Source organism: Genypterus blacodes, unplaced genomic scaffold (assembly GCF_046128005.1).
Source record: "Genypterus blacodes isolate CSIRO-AG114 ecotype Tasmania unplaced genomic scaffold, CSIRO-AGI_Gbla_v1 ptg000067l_1, whole genome shotgun sequence".
NCBI classification, from domain to species: domain Eukaryota; kingdom Metazoa; phylum Chordata; class Actinopteri; order Ophidiiformes; family Ophidiidae; genus Genypterus; species Genypterus blacodes.
In genome coordinates this window covers 14,720,687-14,740,575 of record NW_027466879.1, presented here as the reverse complement: position 1 = coordinate 14,740,575, position 19,889 = coordinate 14,720,687, and the positions used below count along the sequence as shown (strand labels likewise).

Below are 19,889 nucleotides of genomic sequence, written 5' to 3'. Positions count from 1 at the left end.
AATTTTAGTTTTATTTATTTATTTCATTATCTCCCCACAGCGGGCACGCTCTAAAAGAAGGCCTGTTTGTGCTACTGCCAGGCTCACAGCTATTTAGTGGCTGCGCTGTTTCCTTTTTCTTCCCTCTCTGTTCAGTTTCAATACCCCAGGGAAATTTGGCCGCATTTCTGATATCTCTTTTGTCCCGTTGACCAGTTTTTTTTTTCCTCCTCATCAGTTTCCAACATGCCAAGATACTGTCACTCACTTTGATGTCTAATTGTCTCCGGGGGTGATGATGTTAGTCTAGTGCTGTCAGTGGGATATTTGCTGTCATTGTGCTTGCAAAGAAAACATGTTTATCTAGGACCGTATAGAAATACTTACTGCATTTCCTTTTGTTATACTATTTAGAATATTGGCGTTTCATGCTCTCAGCGTGATAATGACATTACTGGGATTAACGAAATATATCATTTAAATGCGGAAAAATATCACAACTACACACATCTGAGCTATGCATACCAGAAGGCGGAGGGGTGGGACAGTTTGTACCCACACCCACTTAATGCCTTGCCAATGCTGCTTGAGTGAAATGACAACACAGTCTTCTACAACTGGGAAGCAATCTGCCATCTGGACTCAATTGAACAACTCGCGCATATTAATTGGACACGCTCATATACGCATCACTCCACATATAGCAATGGGTGTGTATTAAAACCTGATATGCAGCGGCTGTGACAATGATGACCGCAATGAGCATGGTTAGGGGGATCATTAATAGGTATTAGTCATACTGCAGGCTGGCTAATTCAAGACTTTTCCTCTTTTTTTCCATCAAACAGAAACAGCTAAGTGTCTATTGGCGGTGGCGGTGGCGGGCGACGTTCCTATTTTAGCTGTGTAAGAGTGAATAATGACATTCTCCTCCCTCCCTCTGCCCTTTGCTTCAGGTCAGAACATCGCGTTCCCTCCGGTGGCTCTGTGGGTAACTATTGGCCTGGCCGTGTGTCTGCTGGTACTGCTCATCGCCTTGGCTGCTGTGTGCCGCAGGAAGATCAAGGAGAGCTGCGAGGAGGCCAGGAGAGAAGGTCTGGGCAAAATTAGCCAGTCAAATTAGGGATGGGGGGGCGTGGTTGAGTGTCTGCGCGTTTAACGCTGAATATATAAGAATAAGATACTATACTGAATATATAAGATACTTGATACGGTGATTACTTTGCTTTTAAAAACCCATATCTAAACTTTGAAGGTCAGATGAAAAGATGTTTTTGGACTTTGCTCTATATTAGGGGTGTCATGATACTTAAACCTCAGCAACACGAGCTGTTCATTCCACCTTAAACAACAACACAGAAGTGATTTCCTGTTTTTGCCTACTGTGTATACACTTCAAGAGCCTTTTGAATGGATTCTAATCTGTGATGCTCTCATAACCCTTCTGAGACGCACTCGTTAAAAGGCAGAATGACTCCTTAAAATCTTTAGAGCAGGCTAGCGATGACAAGTGTTACTGCATTGAGTTACATCATGTGGGAGTCACAACAACACTAAGAGAGATAGAGTGCAGAGGCCAGTGATGAACTGCCTGAGGAACCTTCATAATCCAGAGGGAGTTCTGGTTTAATGTGTATAGCTGTGCGATGGGAAAAACACACACACACGCAGAGAACAGAACATCGTTTCGCGAGTCCAATAATTAGCATTGCGGAAGAAAATGAACGTTGTCGCAATGGCAGAGAGAAAAAGTTCGGAAATGAGATAGATAGTACAAAGCCACCAGCTCTGCTGTAATGAGATCCGCTCAGAGTGGTTTGAGACATTTAAATAAAGGTCAGCCAATGTCTGCACCAGGGCCCAGAGGTTTAAAAATAAATATGGAAGTGACACAGACTCAGAGGAAAAAGTAAATAGCTCCATAGAACATATGAAATCAAATGAAATGGAAGGAGGGAAATATCATGCAGTTCCTCCCACGGGCAAAGGGCTCCCAGGGTTGCAGGGGCCCCTTTTTTTTTTCAGTGGATAGGATATCTAGCTGACTTCCTGCTTGCACCTTTAAGACGAGGGACAGGACTGATAATGTGGTCGCCCACTGTCCGGCTTATTGAAATGTTGAATTATATTCTGTCCCCTGCCGGCAATGTTTTTGCAGTCTTTGCTGTTTTTCAAGCATAAACTCGAATAACGGTGGCGTACGACACAGACTCCTGATAGAATGATATCGTATGAATACAGATGTGTATGGGGCTTAAAATAGCATTGCTATTCACATTGCCGGGGCAGCGGGCAGGGCAGGAAAAGGAAGTGCAGCCTAATTGTGATTGTCTTATCTTTTAATGATGTTCCTGGTTATGGCCAGATTGAAGTTGACTCTCCCTTCCTCGCATCTGGGTAGCGAGAGTGGAAGGGTCAGAGCAAGTGGAGAAGGGAGTAAGTCGTTTTTCATCCCTGTCATAATGTATGTGGAGCACGGGAACGCATAGCCTAACGGAGCACAGCAGCCGGTGCCATTGCGGTCGGAAGCGAAAGCTCAGATCAAACGTGGTGCCGGTTGTATCTCAGCACCAGCGTGGCCCATCATCCCTCCCATCCTTCCTTTCATAATGGCTAGTATTACATATATAACATACGCTCTCACTGCCCCATCCAGGGCCGGCGCTCCATTTCTGCAAAGCTCATTTTACATTTAGATAAGCATGTGATTTAATCAGAAGTGCTCTTTGAGATCATGTGTTAGTGACATGGGACGGATCTCCCTTGTGTCAAAGATGAAAGTCATATATGAAGCTGTGTGTGTGTGTGTGTGTGTGTGTGTGTGTGTGTGTGTGTGTGTGTGTGTGTGTGTGTGTGTGTGTGTGTGTGTGTGTGTGTGTGTGTGTGTGTGTGTGTGTGTGTGTGTGTGTGTGTGTGTGTGTGTGTGTTTCCCCGGGGGGTTTTCAAGCTTGTGTCTAACAAGCTTTCTCTCTTCGCCTTTGACTAAATTCTGTAATTGATTATTGAAGTGTGCATGTGGTTCTTTACTTTAGTCCAAGCTCCAATAGAAACTCAAATTTATTCAAAAATGTAAGTGAAAGAAAGCCTTCAGTAAGGTTTTGTTTTAAATGAGCAGTATTTGTCAGCAGGAGTTCATGTTCAAAGGGAAAAATAAGAATTGGTATCAAGGCAGCATGAACCCTGCTGTCTTTTAGCCTCATGTCCGGCCATACAAATGGGTTTCTAGAGAAGAATGTTCCGCTGTTTCTAGGCTACAAGAATTTTCCAACTGGGCCCTCTAATCAGTTTTTTTTGTAATATTGCTGTGGGTCATTCATCCCACCACTGCCCGAGACTCAACGCCCATCACTGTAAAGAGAAACACGCAGCACCTTAACCTTAATGTACACGTTATAAGTTTAGCTTTATTCCATTGTCATAAACAAAATCCACGTAACAGATTATGCTTTTGCAAATTGATTTACTTATGCGTGTGTATGCACCTCCAGATGTGTTTCCTCACCTGGCATTATCTCCTCACACTCTGATTACACAAAGCTTCATGTTCGCTCTGCTAAAACACAAAATGCCATTAATTCATTCATGCCTTAATCACAAAACAGGGAAATCTGAACATTGCTTGCACAAGAACGTAAAACCTGGGTCAGACGGAAGATAAGGTAAAGCTGAAGGTGTCATTCTTTGTGCATTCTGTGTGACTTCCTATCCTCTCTCCCCTTGTGTGTTTAAATGAGATGGACAAAACATATACACATCTTTCATATATTGCTTTCTAACACCGCATCTTCCATTAACTAAGACCTCAGTCACCTTTCTCCTAATTAGGCTGCGTATGGCATGAAAATTAGATCCTGAAGTCACAGTGTATTTTTTCTTTAGTGAATGCAATGTGCTTCCATTATACTTTATTCTATTCTATTAGATAGAAATGCCAATAGCAGAGGGATCAAAAAGCTTTGAATGAATCATAAACTAATGATAACCTACATGTACAATGTCACTTTTTGAATTTGAACTCAATACAATTCTAAAAGCCTAAAAGTCTTTATGAGGCTGGTAAAATCTTCTCACATCACGCTGCTGCAACATTTTACCCCCACAGGATTATAAACTGCTGTCAAAGCAAACATGGGAATACACGCAAACAAATCATATTGCCTTGACATTTAATTTTGTTCAATTAGCAGTTTAATCTAAGCAAGCTTTAAGAGTCAGGCACTAAGTGGTGGCTCTCAAACCCAATTTGAGTGAAGATTCTGTCATATAATTAATATTTGCCACATGGATACTCTGTGGTCTATTTTTAGCTGGGATGCAGTGTGTGTGTGTGTGTGTGTGTGTGTGTGTGTGTGTGTGTGTGTGTGTGTGTGTGTGTGTGTGTGTGTGTGTGTGTGTGTGTGTGTGTGTGTGTGTGTGTGTGTGTGTGTGTGTGTGTGTGTGTGTGTGTGTGTGTGTGTGTGTGTGTGAGAGTGACAGCCATTATCGGGCCGCCTGCCTCACTCTGTTGACAGTGGATTTTCAATGGGCTAGCAGCTACAGCCTAATGTGATTACTGTCTTTGTGAAAGGACCAGAGTTGGTGTTGGTGGTCAGTGTGTGTGGGTCTATGTGTGTGTGTGTTTGTGTTTGTGTGTGGCGGGTGGGTAACCATTGTGCAGAGCTTCATCATTACACCGGCTCTCCTATAACAACCTGTCCTATGACTGAGCATAGGTGTGTGTGTGTGACTTGTGCATCTGTTTCTGGCTGATGTCTCTCACTGATAATGACTCTTTCTTTCTTCCCACAGCTGAAGAGGGTAAGGAGCTGGAGGAAGAGGAGTCAAAGACAGGTCAGCACATAAAGTCCTCTCCGGTGTTCATCTGTCTCACCTCAGCTCCTGTGTGTGTGTTTGACGTGACTGTCCCAACCTGACAGGACCTGACTGTTTCACGTCAGGCTCAGGTGGATTCAGACCTCATTTCAGGCTCGGGGAGCAACTGGATGCATGTAACAGCGTCATGTAATCAAAATACAAACAAAAGATAGCTATGTTCTCTCACAATTACAGAAAAAAATTGTCATGAGATTATTGATACATGAGGTAAAATGGGGATTATTTGCAGTATTACATTCAGTTTCTTCAGGTTAGACAAAGTTGTGGGACATTTGAGAGCACTTACGATCACAAGTTCAGGTCAGGGTCAAAACCTTCCTCCCCATACAGGCTCTGGTCAGCAACCCGTCTACAAATATTATCCAAATTTAGCTGGTTGATGTAATTACTTGCAACAGTGCCTCCACACCTCCAAACAGGACCATTCATTTTCTTTTACACGTGGACAATCTCATTTGTTCAGCTCAGTACTTCATTTAAGCATTTTAATGAGAGTATGCTACTGAATCAAGGTGAAGTATTAATGTGTGAGCTTTTTTATTCTGATGAGAGTGATGTGACATTTTGCTTAGTATGAGAACGTGCTCACGAGTCCAGAATTAATTTTGCTATTAGCAAGCAGAGCAGGCTGCCTCTGCCTGACCAGCCTTGGTAACTAGCCCTCACAGCTCTGAGCAGTTCTCCCTCAAGCATTAATGTCATTAAGAGTTATTCATTTGACTCCATCTTTAGTCTGATTGAATTATTTAGCCTCTCTGTGAACGGCAAAGTTAATACCATGTGATTTTAATAAGCTGAGAGGTGAAGGAAAGTCTGCGAGTCAAGGGGGACAATGACTTTTATTCGCTAATGCCGCTCTCATAAATGTTTCAGCGAGGAGCTTGTGCAGCCAGGAGCACGGTCAGCCATCTCACACCTAGCCGGGCTTAATAGTTCAGCTTTAGTTGAAGGATCTGGGTGATGGGGATTAGATCGGAAAGATTAAAATGTGCCCGCACGTCTGGGCAGCGACTCGCCGCGCCCTCGCGCTCGCTCTCGCCGCCATGTGTGCACCTGGTTCGTCCAGGTGGATGTTGTGGGTGGTGAACTGGTGAAGTCAAGCTAATGGCGCAGCCTTTTGAGATCATTCTGTAAGCACTCGAGACAGGCAGCTTTGTTTTACCATCTGGCTCCAATTGCACTGACAAAGCCAGAGGTTCCTGTTTGAGACAAAGGAGCTGAAATGAGGCCCACTTTAATAAACGCAGGATGATGGGGAGCTACGTTTGTGTGTTATCTTAATGAGCTGTCCAAAGGAGAGTGTGCATTCTCTTTCAAACCCAGCCTGATTGGAACAATAACCTGTGATAACCAGGGACCCAGGCTCGTTCATTTGCAAAGGGTGAGGCTCCTTTTGTTGCCTTTACAGCAGTAGACTGCAAATAATGTTTAGCATACAGTGTTGCTCAAATTCAGCACCGACCTGCAGGTGGTAAAGCAGTATGATCTCTCTCTGTCTCCCTCTCTCTCCCTCTCTCTCTCTCTCTCTAGCTCTGTCTCACACAAACACAGACACATATACCGACATACACACTGCATGAGAACGGATCCACGCACATGCAAATGGCCATACATCTAGAAATGCACACGTTCCTCCACTCTCATATCAAATCAAATCACACGCATTCGCACACAGAGCTACGCACACAATCGTTGCCAGCTGCCGCCCTCGCCTCCCTCACCTCCCTCACCTCCCCACCTCCGCTCTGTTAAATCTGTTCAGTAAGCCGAGCATGATGTGATGTTTAGCCGGAGATGAAGCTGGCTCCACTTTGTGTGTGCTAGCCGCTGCCTCCCTAACGCCTGCGCTTAAAGGAATCAGGCCTTAGTAACAAACGCCCCTGGGAGAGACTCGGTGACCCAGAGTGTTTCAAGCACAATTAAAATGCACAATCCTAGCTCTTTCTTCTATCGTTGATGAAAGTAGAAATTTGTTTAACCCCTCCTAACTGAGGCAAGGTCTTGTGAAGGTGGAAGGTTAGGAAAACTCATTCTTCATAACGCTGATAGATCAGAGGACGCCCACCCTGTGCTGCCTCCCGAATCCTCCATGCCAAGGCCGCCACTGAAGGATGGATGGCTGTGGCTAGAATCACATTAAAACCTCAAGCTTAGTGGCTCATCACCATAAATGTCTGGCTCTAAAGAAGCTAGCTAGCTAAGGCTGTCTAAAGGTGACTTCTCCAGTCAATAGAGATAAACAAGGACAATTGTACCACAGCCAAAGTCACCTTTGCGCTTATTATATTCCCCCTGTGTCCCATCTATTAGGTTATTCACATATCAATGGAAGTACAACACCTTACACGCTCTAAGACCACAATCTTTACCTCGCGTGCCTCAAGAGAATCAAGGCGTATTATGTCAAGCAGATGAGCAGCTAAAGATGTCCACAGGGACGTCTGCAGCTTCCTCGACCTTGATCTTTTTTATTTCCTCAGGGACTGCAACACATTATACATACAATACATTAGATTTTACTGTACTATAAAAAAAAGTGTTCATTCAAGTGGTTACGGTGTGCTCTCTCGCTCTCACTCACTCACTCACTCACTCACTCACACTCTCTCTCTCTCGCTCTCTCGCTCTCTCTCGCTCTGCTTTTCCATTTAACCATCAAGTCGTGTGCATGACGGAAATTGAACAATTGAATGAATGCCGCTGTTGTTTGTTTAAAACTCCCAACTTGTGGTTGTCAATTGGGGCCAACCTTACTATTTCCATGTAGCTCACTGGTTGTGCCTTTAACTCGCTTAGTTTGGTTCACATATTTATCAGCATAGAAATTCAAGTTCAGGTTGTAACAACGCAAACCTAACAACATTTCTTAAAAATAAAATGTAAAGCCTGACCAGACCGCGTCTTATACTATATCGCTCATATGTCCTTTTCACATAAACCAGTTTGACACGGCGACAGATCACTAACCCCTCTCCACGTTGCTACAGTAAGGAGCGAGAGGGCATTAGAACGCGTCCCCGTGCAGCTCGGCTCAACATGCTCTCCCTTTTCACTGGCACAACAAACTGCCACAGGGCTCTCCCAACGGTCACACATTACTGACTAAAGATATGTAAATAGAACATTCATGTTGCCTTCATTACAAGATGTGGGTCACTGGATAACTTCAAGAGCACTAATTAAAAGAGCTCCCTGCATAGTATTTGCACACACACATACACACACACACTGAAATTGCTACACTCGTTTTCCGTGCTGGTTCAGCACGGTGGAGTGAGCTACATGTTTACTACTGTGTGTAAACCCCGAGAGAGGATGTTTTGGTGTTGAAGGAGAAGGAACACCTGAAGCAGAAATGGTACAAGCCTCTCATCACATTCATCCTATAGGGTACATACATTACACAGAATCCTCTAATTATTTTCCCAACGACACATCCTGCTCCATGGTTCCACTTATTATTTCTACTTTTTTTGACTTTACAAAAGAGATGGCCAGTTTCTTGGCTTCGTTTTTTCCTCTCATCGCTCCTCTGCCTCGACTTTTAGAAGAGTCTCATCAAGAGCGAGCGGCACCCTGAGATACGTCTGCAGCCTCTCAGAGGTTAATCTGCTGCTCCCTGAGGAAAAGGCCACCTGATCACTGTCAGCATAAACAAGATAGAAGAAAAATAGCAGCTCCTCAATCATTTGGAATAAGGGACGTTGTCACAGTTAATCAACACAGCCTGTCCAGCCCTGCACATCACAACATCAGGTCCGTCCCCATATCCGACTAGTTTGCATACTAGAGGAAGAGCCTTTGTGAGAGGAGGGGAGGCAATGTTTCCCTGGGACGAGTCCACTGCAGAGACTCCCATCTACATCCCCGCCATCCACCCTCCACTCTCCCTTCTGTCATGTAATCTACGCTCCTCTGACAGCACAACTGAGGCCTGGTGGGAGAGTGCCTATCCATCTCACTACTCCAATCTGCTCCCCCTGTTTGGTTCCACATGAGCACTCAGCTGCTGTGGCTAATTAAATAAAGCGCTGTGCCCTCTGCTTCCTGTTAGCCATGGCAAGGTTGGCGCGCGGCGATGGAGCAGGGGAGGGGGGACAGAGGGAGGAAAGGACACGATGGTATCTGTGAAAACTCAGAACACTTTGGTCTAAGAGAGGGAAGATGTTACATTGCATTACTTGTTGTATTTTGCTTGATATCTATTTGATATTGAGCTCTTGAATTCATTGTCATTTTTCTCTCTTTTCAGCCATGACACCACTGAAAAGTTAAGACCAACATCATAAGAGTGAGTATGTCTGTGTGTCTGTGTGTGTGTGTGTGTGTGTGTGTGTGTGTGTGTGTGTGTGTGTGTGTGTGTGTGTGTGTGTGTGTGTGTGTGTGTGTGTGTGTGTGTGTGTGTGTGTGTGTGTGTGTTATATATACCTTTGATTTTAATTATAGCTCAAGTGTTTTTTTTTGTTTTTTTTATCATGATTACCTGGTACTCTCAGCAGTCAGGCTGTTGAGGACACGGTGTCTCCAGAGGACACGGGTAAGTGCTGCTGTAACGAGGCCAGGCTGCGCTCATTCAGGAGACAGCTGGGGTCAGACCAAGTGTTGACATTTTGATTCCATGAATCACAGGGTTACACGTTAATAAGACAAATCAATTTCATTTAACCTGGAATGCATGCAGGGAAATTTTGCTGCTATTAAATGGATGCACCCTGCTCTGTTGGCACTGTTAGGTCCTGCAAAATATCTGTTTTTAAAGTTGCATAAATCATTCAAATATGACCAGCATTCATGGGCAGGAAAAAATAAAATGTGAATGTTAATAGGTAAGCTCACTTCTGTTCTTGCATTATCTCAGGGTATTCATTTATATTCATTGTGAGTGTTCATTAATGACTCATCCAAAGGGGTTGTGATGTTCAAAGAGTGACTCGTTTGGCTTACAGTTGACATCCATGATCACTCCAGACACTCAAGTGATCAGCAAAGTACATTCCATAAAAAATAGTTTTCACAGTCATCCATTGCTGAAATGAAATTTTATTCACATTAAAAAAAGAATAAGTATCAAATGAGTCACATAAGGTTTCTCTGTATTTAGTTTGGTTTTGCACCTGCAAAATGACAGAAAAGCAGCACAGCTGAAAACTTGAGTGTTTTGGTTTATGCATTATGTATTTAGGGCATTCTTATGTAGAACTGCAAAAAATATGGGAGGAAGGAATGGAGATCCATTCAAATGGATTGTAAGAACAGAATTGTTATTGCTGTTTGACCACTGTGGGAGAAGAAACTGTCCCTGCTTTATAGTGGCTGGGAGAAACAGCTGTAAACTTGGCTTATTGAAAACTATTTTTTTCAAGTAGAGGAAGAAGAATGTACTCACAGCATGAGCTTGTCTAGAAGGCTAAATGTTCTCAGAGTGACCTAAAATCTACCGGATTGATTTTTCATAAATATTGTTCCCTCGGTCAAGGGGACAGTGTTGTGAAGAGACACTTTGACGCTCTGTTGTTATACAAATTACCTTTAATGCCCCTGTGCTCGCTTAAATCATCAGTGTTGGTAAATAACGCACACTGGATAATTTCGGCAACATACTAACTAAGTTTTGGTGTAAAAATACATCTTGAGTAGAACAACAAGGTATTGTGTATGTACTGTATGTGTATGGCTCCCCAGTGGAGGTGGAAGGAGGCTAAGATAGCAGTTTCAGCACCATGGACAGCGACACTGCTAGACCTGATGATCTTGCTTACTTGCTTGACTGGGGCAGTTGCTAACCTCCCGCCTGATTTTGAAAAAAATATCCTCTGTGCCGCATTCAGTAATTTGCAACACAGACAAAGGTGAACAATCATCACCTGAGTGAGGGGCCTCAACAGTACCACCCCATGACAAAGAACTGTGGATCTATGACAGTGCTCATTCATGACGTTCTGTGTGATGTCTTTCATGGTGAGGAAGTGGCTGACTTTCTCTTTGTTGTGATTTTGCTGAGGTTTATACTGAACAGGAGGTTTTATGCTTATTGTTCACTGATTGTAAATGTTACATGGTATTCTTTCTTCCATTTGCCATTCCATTCCAGCTCTCTTTCAGCTTTTGGTTGGTCTACTCACAGAATATTTCTGTAGTGCAACTGGGTTCTTGGTTGACTCCAGGTCACGCAGTACTCACTTTGAGGCCCCCTGATTGGCTGACACAGGTCATCGTAACCAGTGAGAGGCAGATGATCAGTTTCCTAACTTTAAGGTTTTACAGTTTTTATCGTACAGCACTGAAAATAATAGAACCGGGTGGCGGACAAGACACAGACGCTCATTACTGCCCAGGGCCGATGCATAACAAGACAGTGTTCCAGGAGGTATCAACGAGATGGGGAAAACTTCAAAAGCAGTGCCAAGAAATGTTTTAGAAAGTTAAGCAGGAGTATAAAATAATGAAGGGGAAGAGCAGCAAAAAAAAAGGTTTTAGCTGCTTGTTTCATGTAAATAAATAAAACACACAAAGCCTCAACAACAACAACATAAAACCCCTGCTGCTTGCCCAGTATGTCATTGGCTGAAATCTTTCAGAGGTTCCTTCTCAACGGAAACAACACCAGAGCTCGGCTGAGAACACAGATAAATCTGGGTTGATATGATATGGTTCACGCCTCAGTGTGTTTTATTAGGATCCAGCCAGCAGGGGAATGATGCCGTATGTTTGAACATAGAGTACCTAGTTGTTTTTGATCTGTTACACCTTCACAGTTCTCACACGCACACGAGTAATATTTGCCCTCTTATCGGCCTTGCTGCATCCCAGCAGGTCCCTGGGTTCAACACTTGTCCATGGATGGTTTGTTTGTTATCGTGAGATTGTGGCGATAGGAAAGAATGCCAAAGAAGCCCCAAGACTCTCACTGAAGAGAGTTCCCCTAGCTGGATGCTTAAAGGGTATCCAATGCTTGTCTCTCATTATTGTGTAGCTGTGTGCCCTATTTCTGATGTCGACACTGTGGTGTCATGGGACCAGGGAGGAGCAGCAGTAATACAGTTGTAGGCAGGAGTCTCCTATAGTGATGGAAACCCTTGTGCTGTTACAGTCAAGACCCTTGGGCCCTCAGGGAGAGAAATGGAATCTCCCCAAGGCTGGCCTCATTCCCAATTAGCCGTGGTCATCCTGTTTCAAGCTTCATCTCCCTCCCTGGCCGCAGCGTGTAGACAATAGGCCAGGAAAGCGCAGAACTGTGATGCTATTTTAGGAAAGCCATGCTTAACAATGAGCAGCTGGGGAGATTTGTTTTAAAGTTAGTTTCTCTCTCCCTGTGATACAGACGACTTGATTTTAGATGCTGATGTCTTCGAAATGGCGCTCGATCAATGTTGATTTGTCTGTTACGGAAAGGTTTTGCCACCGCGGCGCTGGAGTGATAACAGCACAGTGCAGTTGGTCGTTCCTATCTCTGAAAATAGAAACAAATTATTCCACTCAGCTGAAAGTGGATGAATGCTTCCCTGTGTTTAGGTCTGCTAATAAGGAACATCTAAGCCCTGTATTAGAAAAGTAAACCGGCTGATGTTACTTCACAGCCGTCTTACATCAGCACGCACCCACACCGGACCTGTATTGTGTCGGTGTTTCACTGTAACTCTGACTGCGACTGTAATAACCAGCAGTTTGCTGTCAGTGGCATGAATACTTTTTATTACAAGGTTGGGCAGTTATAGCTTGTTTTTATTACACCCTGATTGGCCATTGCCATAAACCTATAGCATGCAGAGTGAATAGAAGATGATGGAGGGAGCAGAAAGTAATTTCCTGTAACTAGCTAAAATAAAGTCCAGCCAGTAGGAGTCAAAGAGAGGACATTTGTCATAACTATAGTATCCACTGACCTTCACACAGACTGTTATTGCTAGGTAATATCCTGCGAGCCCCTAGACCCCTTTGCTGCTAAATCACCCTGGATCAATTATTCTAATATGCTTGGCAGTTTTGTTATCGATTAATGCATTTATGCAGAGTGCACCGTATCTTATTTAATAAAGCAGCACACTGCAAATAATTGACTTGTTTTAGTGTCATGGGACGTTCTGTTTTCATAAACCTTTGCCTTATTGATACGCCTGTTTATTACTTTGTCTCTCGCCACCGACTGCAGATAACGCAGCAAACGGCATCTGCAGCAGACTCTCCTCTGCAGCGTTGCGTTATAAATGTTATGCACGGAACGGTATGAAATGATTAAAATGGAAGAATTATTAAATAAACATATATGGGAGGCATTCATAATGTTTCGCATCTATCGCCTGTGCCCTCTGCTGTGTCACCTTGACGGAAATTTGGCCTCTGTATTTTAATTCTAATTCCCAATGAAGATTTTTGATGCGTTAGGTTCTCGGGCTAGATTCAGTTTCGTGTCACTTCACCATTACTGTACTGTCAGCATTCACAACAGTCAAATATGGAAAATAAATGTGCGGTAATATTCTCTTTAAACAGAGATTGCATCATTCCACGGTATCGGTGACATCATTGAAAGCAAGCTGGGGTGGAGTCAAAGCCCCTGGAGCACACGATCCATAATGAGAATATGAGCTTGATGGTTTAACCTTGCTGTCAGTTCTATGACCTTAAATAGAATAGTTTGATTACATCGTTGACTCTGAAACCAAACAAGGCCAATGGTAAAAATTGCTATCAACTGATGTTAACAGAGACTCAGCAGTAAGATTTTGTCAATAACTACTGAAGCTGCCACCATTAACCCAGGAGTGCATTCCTAGCTCTGTCATATGTTTGTAAGTAGAGATAGAATGTCACCTTGAGGAGTTCAATCTAAGAAGGGAATGAGATTACAAGGAGCAAATCGGAGTGAGTTATGACTTTTTCTGTGTTTTGTGTGTTTTTAAAAAGCCGCTGCAGCCAATTCCAGCTGTTGAGAGTAGATGAGATGAGACTAGATGAGAGGTGAGTGTGTGAAGGCGTCAGTTGTCTCTGATGAGACACTGATCATTGTTTTAGTAAGTGGGAAAAGGGGGAAAACTAGCAGAGGAGCTCCTTGGGTTTGTGTGGCCCCTGTATTTGCAGGGTGAGGATCCAGCAGATGTTGATGATGTCGGACAGGGCGTTTATGTTGGACTCTCTCTGGGGACATGTTGGGTGTCCCGTACTAGAGATTGCCTTACTGCTCTACTGCATTATTTATGCGTTTGTCTCGGCTGTTTCTTTCTTCTTTCTTGTTCCTTGCAGCCTGATTGTACGGTGCAAATCCCGCAGTGGAACAGGCCGGAGCACTGATGAGCCACTTGATCGCAAATTTGAAAAATTGTGCGTCTCAATCTCTGAATACTGCTCACGGAAAATTGAAATGCGACAAGAAAAATACAGCACTGGCTCCACTTTTTTTTTTGGGTCATGAAAACGGTGATATTTGTGCAGTGGCTGGTGTTCCACAGTGACTGAATCACTGATCAATGACAGCTAATGAACACGGCAGGAGTTCTGCTCTGTTTGCCGCTCAACAGCGAGCCGGCTCCTCCAGAGAGCTCTTTTCCTCCTGTTTTTGCCAGAAAAGCACAGGGGCTTTCATTGAAACTAACTGCCTGTGGGCTCAATTAACTACTATAGATTAGTCATAATGCAGATGAGAGACTGTGTACAAGATTAGTGGTGTCGTAATGTTTTGAGAAACACACGCACACACAAGCGGAAGTACACAAATGTGGGACATTGTAATGCCAAGCTTTGCAGTCAATGTATAGAGAATAAAAAGCCCAGGCAGAATGGGCCCTAACGAGCTTAGTAATGCATTATTCCTGCTTGATTAAAAGTGATTATCCTGATAATAAGAATAGGCAGTATCAATGCACACAGGCGTATATTCTTGGAGGGTATGTGAACATTGTATAAGTCTCTGTGCTCAAAGTAAATCTGCATATCACGTTGCACAATGGAAACTCTTTCCAACAGGAAGAAAGGCCGGCTCGTGAAAACAATGGGCACTTTGCACTTGAGCTAATGCAGCAGATTGCATACTTTGTGTCGATATCGTGGGCAATTTAATGCGCCGGGGTGATGACACGGTTTGTGAAGTGTGTGGTCACCAGGCCAGGGCTTTTGTCATATCATATTAGAATCAATTAGCAGCCGTCACTCATTCTGGTCACCGACACTTCTACCAGCTCCAGCTCCAGACACAATCATAGTTCCTTCCGAGCTGAAGTAATGCCGAGTATCTGCTGTTATTGTTGATAGCAACACAATGTCTGAATCTGTGCGCATAGAATGGGACTCGGCTGCGGCTTACAAAAGACGTCTATCAAACTCTGAATGTTGAGCACAGCAGAATTCCTGTGACATGACGATACAAAACATGTGGCTTATTGTACAGCAACATGTAATTTATATCACCCAAACATGCACATGCTCACATTGAGGGAGGTTACGTATGTTTCTGTGAAAGTAGGATCAAGTTATCCGTCAAAAGTTATGCAGGAATTATGTAATTTAAATATTTCCATCCAAATGTTTTGGGTTTTCCATTCTTTCCAACATCAGAACATCAAATTGTTTAATACAATCTATAGAATACGATTCAATATAAGAAATGTTGTTACTTTTATTGTTTTCATCATAAACACCGCTCAAACACACACATATTCTCAGCCACACAGCTTGAACGTATATCCACGGCCGCAGCTGCCTTACCCTCTAAACGACTCGCAGTTTAAGATTTCCCCCTCAGTCTGCAGGTCTGTGAATATTGCTCTTCGTGTGTGTTCACTCCAGTCCATTTCACTTAGGCATCATTGCACACACGGGAAAGATCCCGCTCCCCCAAAACTTCATCTTTACAACGGCTGTGTGGAAAAAGTCCGATCGCAAGATTTCCAACAATAATTTGCATATTGCTCTTTACTGCCCGCTGCAGACTGCCCGCTGTCAGCATTCACTGCATAGCCAACATGGGAAATAATGTAAAGTGTGGAAATGACACTGATCAACAGAAGTGGGGGAAATATTGCGCTAATAAAGGGAAGCGGCGGTCTGACTGGGGGCACATCAGCCTTTCTGTAGATGCAGGATCCTTTCTTTAATATCGCAGTGAAAGTCCAGGTGCAAGAGTAGAGGAAAAGGTGTAGGGACGGATTTGCGATGTCCAAGAAAGAACTATTATGTCAACCGATGTCTCCTATAGGTGCGTGTCACCCATCATCCATCCAATGATTTCCATTGGGTTGAAGTATTGTGGTTGAATGCAAACTTGGGTGCCAGAACCATTGTCCACATGCTCCTTTCCTTTTGTGTTTCTCCCCTCTGAGTTCAGTCAGTTTTATGAGGTGACACTCACCTTCACGCTGCATCAGGAAAGAAATGGATAAATCACAACACAGGCGGGAAGACGGTCATTTATTTGGCATGTCATCACGTGCGACTCGGAAATATTCCGCCAGATTAACATGCTGAGAATATAAGTGGTATAGGGCGAGTGATTTACTTGGCTATTGAGCTGGCCGGCTTCCCAGTGTGAGTCGAATAAAGAGCGTCTCTTTCCTTTTACCCTTGTCCGGGTACTGAGTCACTTCGCCTTTGGGGGTTTACCACAGGAGTCTCTTCAAACGATCCTTTAGACTGAAGTGAAGAATCAAGATTAATGCACTTCCACGTCCCGCCCAGGCCCGAGGGGGAGAAGTCTTATAATTAACACCAGGGGGGCTGCAGGAGGGTTTTGGGAGAGAGGTTGGAGATGGGGGCACTTCAGCCATACTAAAAGAGAGGGAGGGGGTAAACACAGGTATGAGGTCAGAGGAGAGTGGTGACAGTGTGACTTATTACACCCCTGATTCAAGCTCTCTCTACAAATGTATGTTGCCTTATCTATTGCAATGTGATATTCTGCAGTGTTTCCTGTTTGTCCTCCTGACATAAACAGAAAATGTGCAGGAACTCTCCAGTCACCGTCATGGAGACATGAGCACAGCAGCGGCTTGGTCAGTGTGTGTGTGTGTGTGTGAACGTTCGGGATGAAGCAAAATGACCCATTTCCGCTTTCTAAATGAAAATCCGGTCGTGACCGGCAGAATATTGATAATCTGGTTGCTATCTTTAAGAATCGCCAGGGTTTATCTGTGACATCATCATTATCCAGACTTCTTCCTCAAGGTTATTTCCATGAATTTCCATGAATAGTCTCATGCTTGTTTGTCTTTTAACAATTTCTGTGACAGTTTGCCGTCAATTGTTTCTGTTAGTGTCAGAAAGCAGATCTGCCTCTTTTTTTGGGGGGTGTGAATAAATGAATAAAAAGGCAACGTTACCAGGGGGTAAAATTAAATATGGCACTTACATTTCAATGCAAATGAGGAGAGAAATGAATATATTGTGCATATACAATGGTTCATTAAAATCAATCCACTCCGCTGCTGTGTCTTTCACATAAACAATCACCTATAGCCCAGTTAAATTAGTGTGCAATCTCCTGTTTCTTCTGTAAATGAATCTGTCCATCAACCCGCATCTCAGGCGTCCATGTTGGGGAATGGCGCAGTCATGAGAATCTATTCGTTTAACACTTGGGATGAAGTTAACTTTTTCAGTTGTCAGTGTTAACAATCACAGAAAACATGCTCTCGGTCCGGCCCTCTCCTTGGTGCTTTCGTAGCTTCTGCTTAGCTCTGCTTCAGACCCTCATGTTACATTTTACCCCAACGCCTACACTCAAAGAGCGAAACCACTTCTCTTTACAGTACTGAGTAACATGGAAGTACACATTTGTATATATTTGTAGAGGGCAGAGAGGTCGGTGTCTGACGAGAGTGCAGGTGTAAAATACTGTGTTGTTCTCATTTGGGTGATGGATAAGTTGGCAACCCAGATTGCAATCTGACAGGGAACAAATAGAAGCCAAAGTACATTCTTAATTCAGTGCTGCTTTATAAAACAGGCATTCTTGCAGAGTGCTTTGGAATTTCCGAAGATTCATAGCATTTAGAATGATGTACTTTATAACTGTGGCACTTTTGCTTTGACATTTGGAAACTGCCAGAAAGTCCTGTTGGGTTTCATTTCAGATTTATGCATATCACACTGGCCTGTCAAGTGTAAAATGCAATAAAGGGATGATAATGAGAGTCAATTAAGAGGTAGGAGAAGCTTCTTAACAGAACTGTTATTGTTGAGTATCCTGTAAGTGACAGCATAGGCTTCAAACATCTGCTTGCTAAGTACACAAGGTCACTGACATTCACGTTAAATCAGAAGAAAAGCATTATAATGACAGCTTTAGTAAGATACAACAAAGGCCTTTATGACACACATAAGAACGGGCAGCAGCTCCACCAGCACAGCACTGAGAATACATGTTTTTATTTTGGATTGAATAGCAGGAATAAATATGAAATGATCTGTCCTAATTTGCTAGTGCATGTATTTAATTTAAGACCGCAGGTGCTGCAGACTGATTTGAATTATGTATTAATGTAAACTGAACCTCCAATTAGAGTAAACTATAAAGCTATTAAAATCTTGGGAGTAGGAAGGCTCAATGCGACATAATTCAATTCCACCTAAGTTAATTCAAATTGTTAAATGATACAGAAAACTTTTTCTTTTCTCCCCAGCATTAGTGTGTGATCTAAAGAAAAGCATCGCCCGATCAAAGATGCGTCTGACATAGAGGTGTGTGTGTGTGTGTGTGTGTGTGTGTGTGTGTGTGTGTGTGTGTGTGTGTGTGTGTGTGTGTGTGTGTGTGTGTGTGTGTGTGTGTGTGTGTGTGTGTGTGTGTGTGTGTGTGTGTGTGTGTGTGTGTGTGTGTGTGTGTGTGTGTGTGTGTGTGTGTGTGTGTGTGTGTGTGTGTGTGTTTTCGCAGGCCCATGCAGTCGGTAGGAGATGAGTCTGGCGGGTAATCCCACTCCACCTATCCATCAACCAGGAGACTATTTCCAGCTTCCCCTACAGAACGTCAAAGCCTCGCCGAGCAGAAGATGAGTCCATCATCCTCCCTCTAAGACTTTCCCTCCACTTTCCATCTAAACACATAAACACATCATGTGCCGTGATTCTATTTTACCCTCCCCCAAACCACCCCCCCTCCCCCTTCTCCTCCTCATCACTCTGTGTCCATGAAAGAGGACGGCGGCAGTGAGCGAATGCATCCAGTGGGTCGTGTTTAATGCGATATGTAAACGAGAAGCTCTGGATTTTGACAGGATCCTCTCTCTCTCCCGCCGACGCTGACATCACCGCGTACGGGTTGTGAAGGAGCCATGTGCCAGAGGTCCGCTGTCTGGAAAGTGAGACACTTAAAGAGATGACCCCCGCCTACGATGCCATCACTTGTCTCTCTGCCAGCGAGGGAGCTCGGCCCTCCTGTTAATCCTGCACTTGCTAATTAATGTCTGCTGCTGAGAGTGACTTGTACCTGTCAGTTTGCGCCGCTATCTTATATTCAGTAACTCGGAAAGGGATTGAAATTGAATGTCAGCTAAAGTGCCAATAATCTCCAAATGGTGCTCGGGATACAATCTGATTCTCCCACTGATCTGACATCTTAATATGTCAGAGGTAGTTTTTTAATGAACTCAAACTATCTCAGCCACCGTTCAGAGATTGTGTAGATTGTTTTAACTCTTTGGGTTGTTTTTCAGGTACTTGATTAAGTCCTCGTGCCATACAGTATGTACGTACATGTTTGAATGCCAAAGCCATTTCTGTCAGATAACCCAGTGCCTATTTACATTAAAGACACGTGGTCAAACTGTCTTGATCATTTTTGGCCACAGTCCCTGGCCCCCTTTGTGCTCATTCAAGCAGAAGAAGTTTGAGTTTATTAGTATTTCTCTACCTACAGGATTAACCATGCTGCTGAAATTCATCCTTCCACTTTAGTTGAACTACCTGCCAACTATATAAAATGTGAATGTAGCCCGATATCATGTCTAAGTCATCCCAAATGTTTGACTTTTCTTTTCAACAATGATTTTCTCTAATTTCTTTTGCTGTCATTTGTGAAACAGCTACATCACGTCTAGTCTGACTTGTAAAGG

General features: G+C 43.5%; 1 protein-coding gene across 4 annotated transcripts in view; it reads left to right on the top strand.

The window, feature by feature from the left end:
- cd276 (CD276 molecule) overlaps window positions 1-19,601 on the top strand; it is a 55,619-nt gene extending 36,018 nt beyond the window's left edge. Inside the window, exons 5-9 of one of the 4 annotated variants that reach the window (XR_012963984.1) lie at window positions 936-1,073; window positions 4,768-4,809; window positions 9,107-9,145; window positions 9,354-9,391; window positions 18,713-19,601. Coding sequence is in view for 2 of the 4 variants with exons in the window: in XM_076155759.1 (XP_076011874.1) it covers window positions 936-1,073; window positions 4,768-4,809; window positions 9,107-9,129 (203 nt within the window). In the remaining 2 variants the exon portion in view is untranslated. Of the gene's footprint in view, window positions 1-935; window positions 1,074-4,767; window positions 4,810-9,106; window positions 9,146-9,350; window positions 9,392-18,712 lie in introns of all 4 variants that reach the window. The other 3 variants (XR_012963983.1, XM_076155759.1, XM_076155760.1) reach the window with 3 other exon arrangements.
- Window positions 19,602-19,889: the final 288 nt, after the last annotated feature.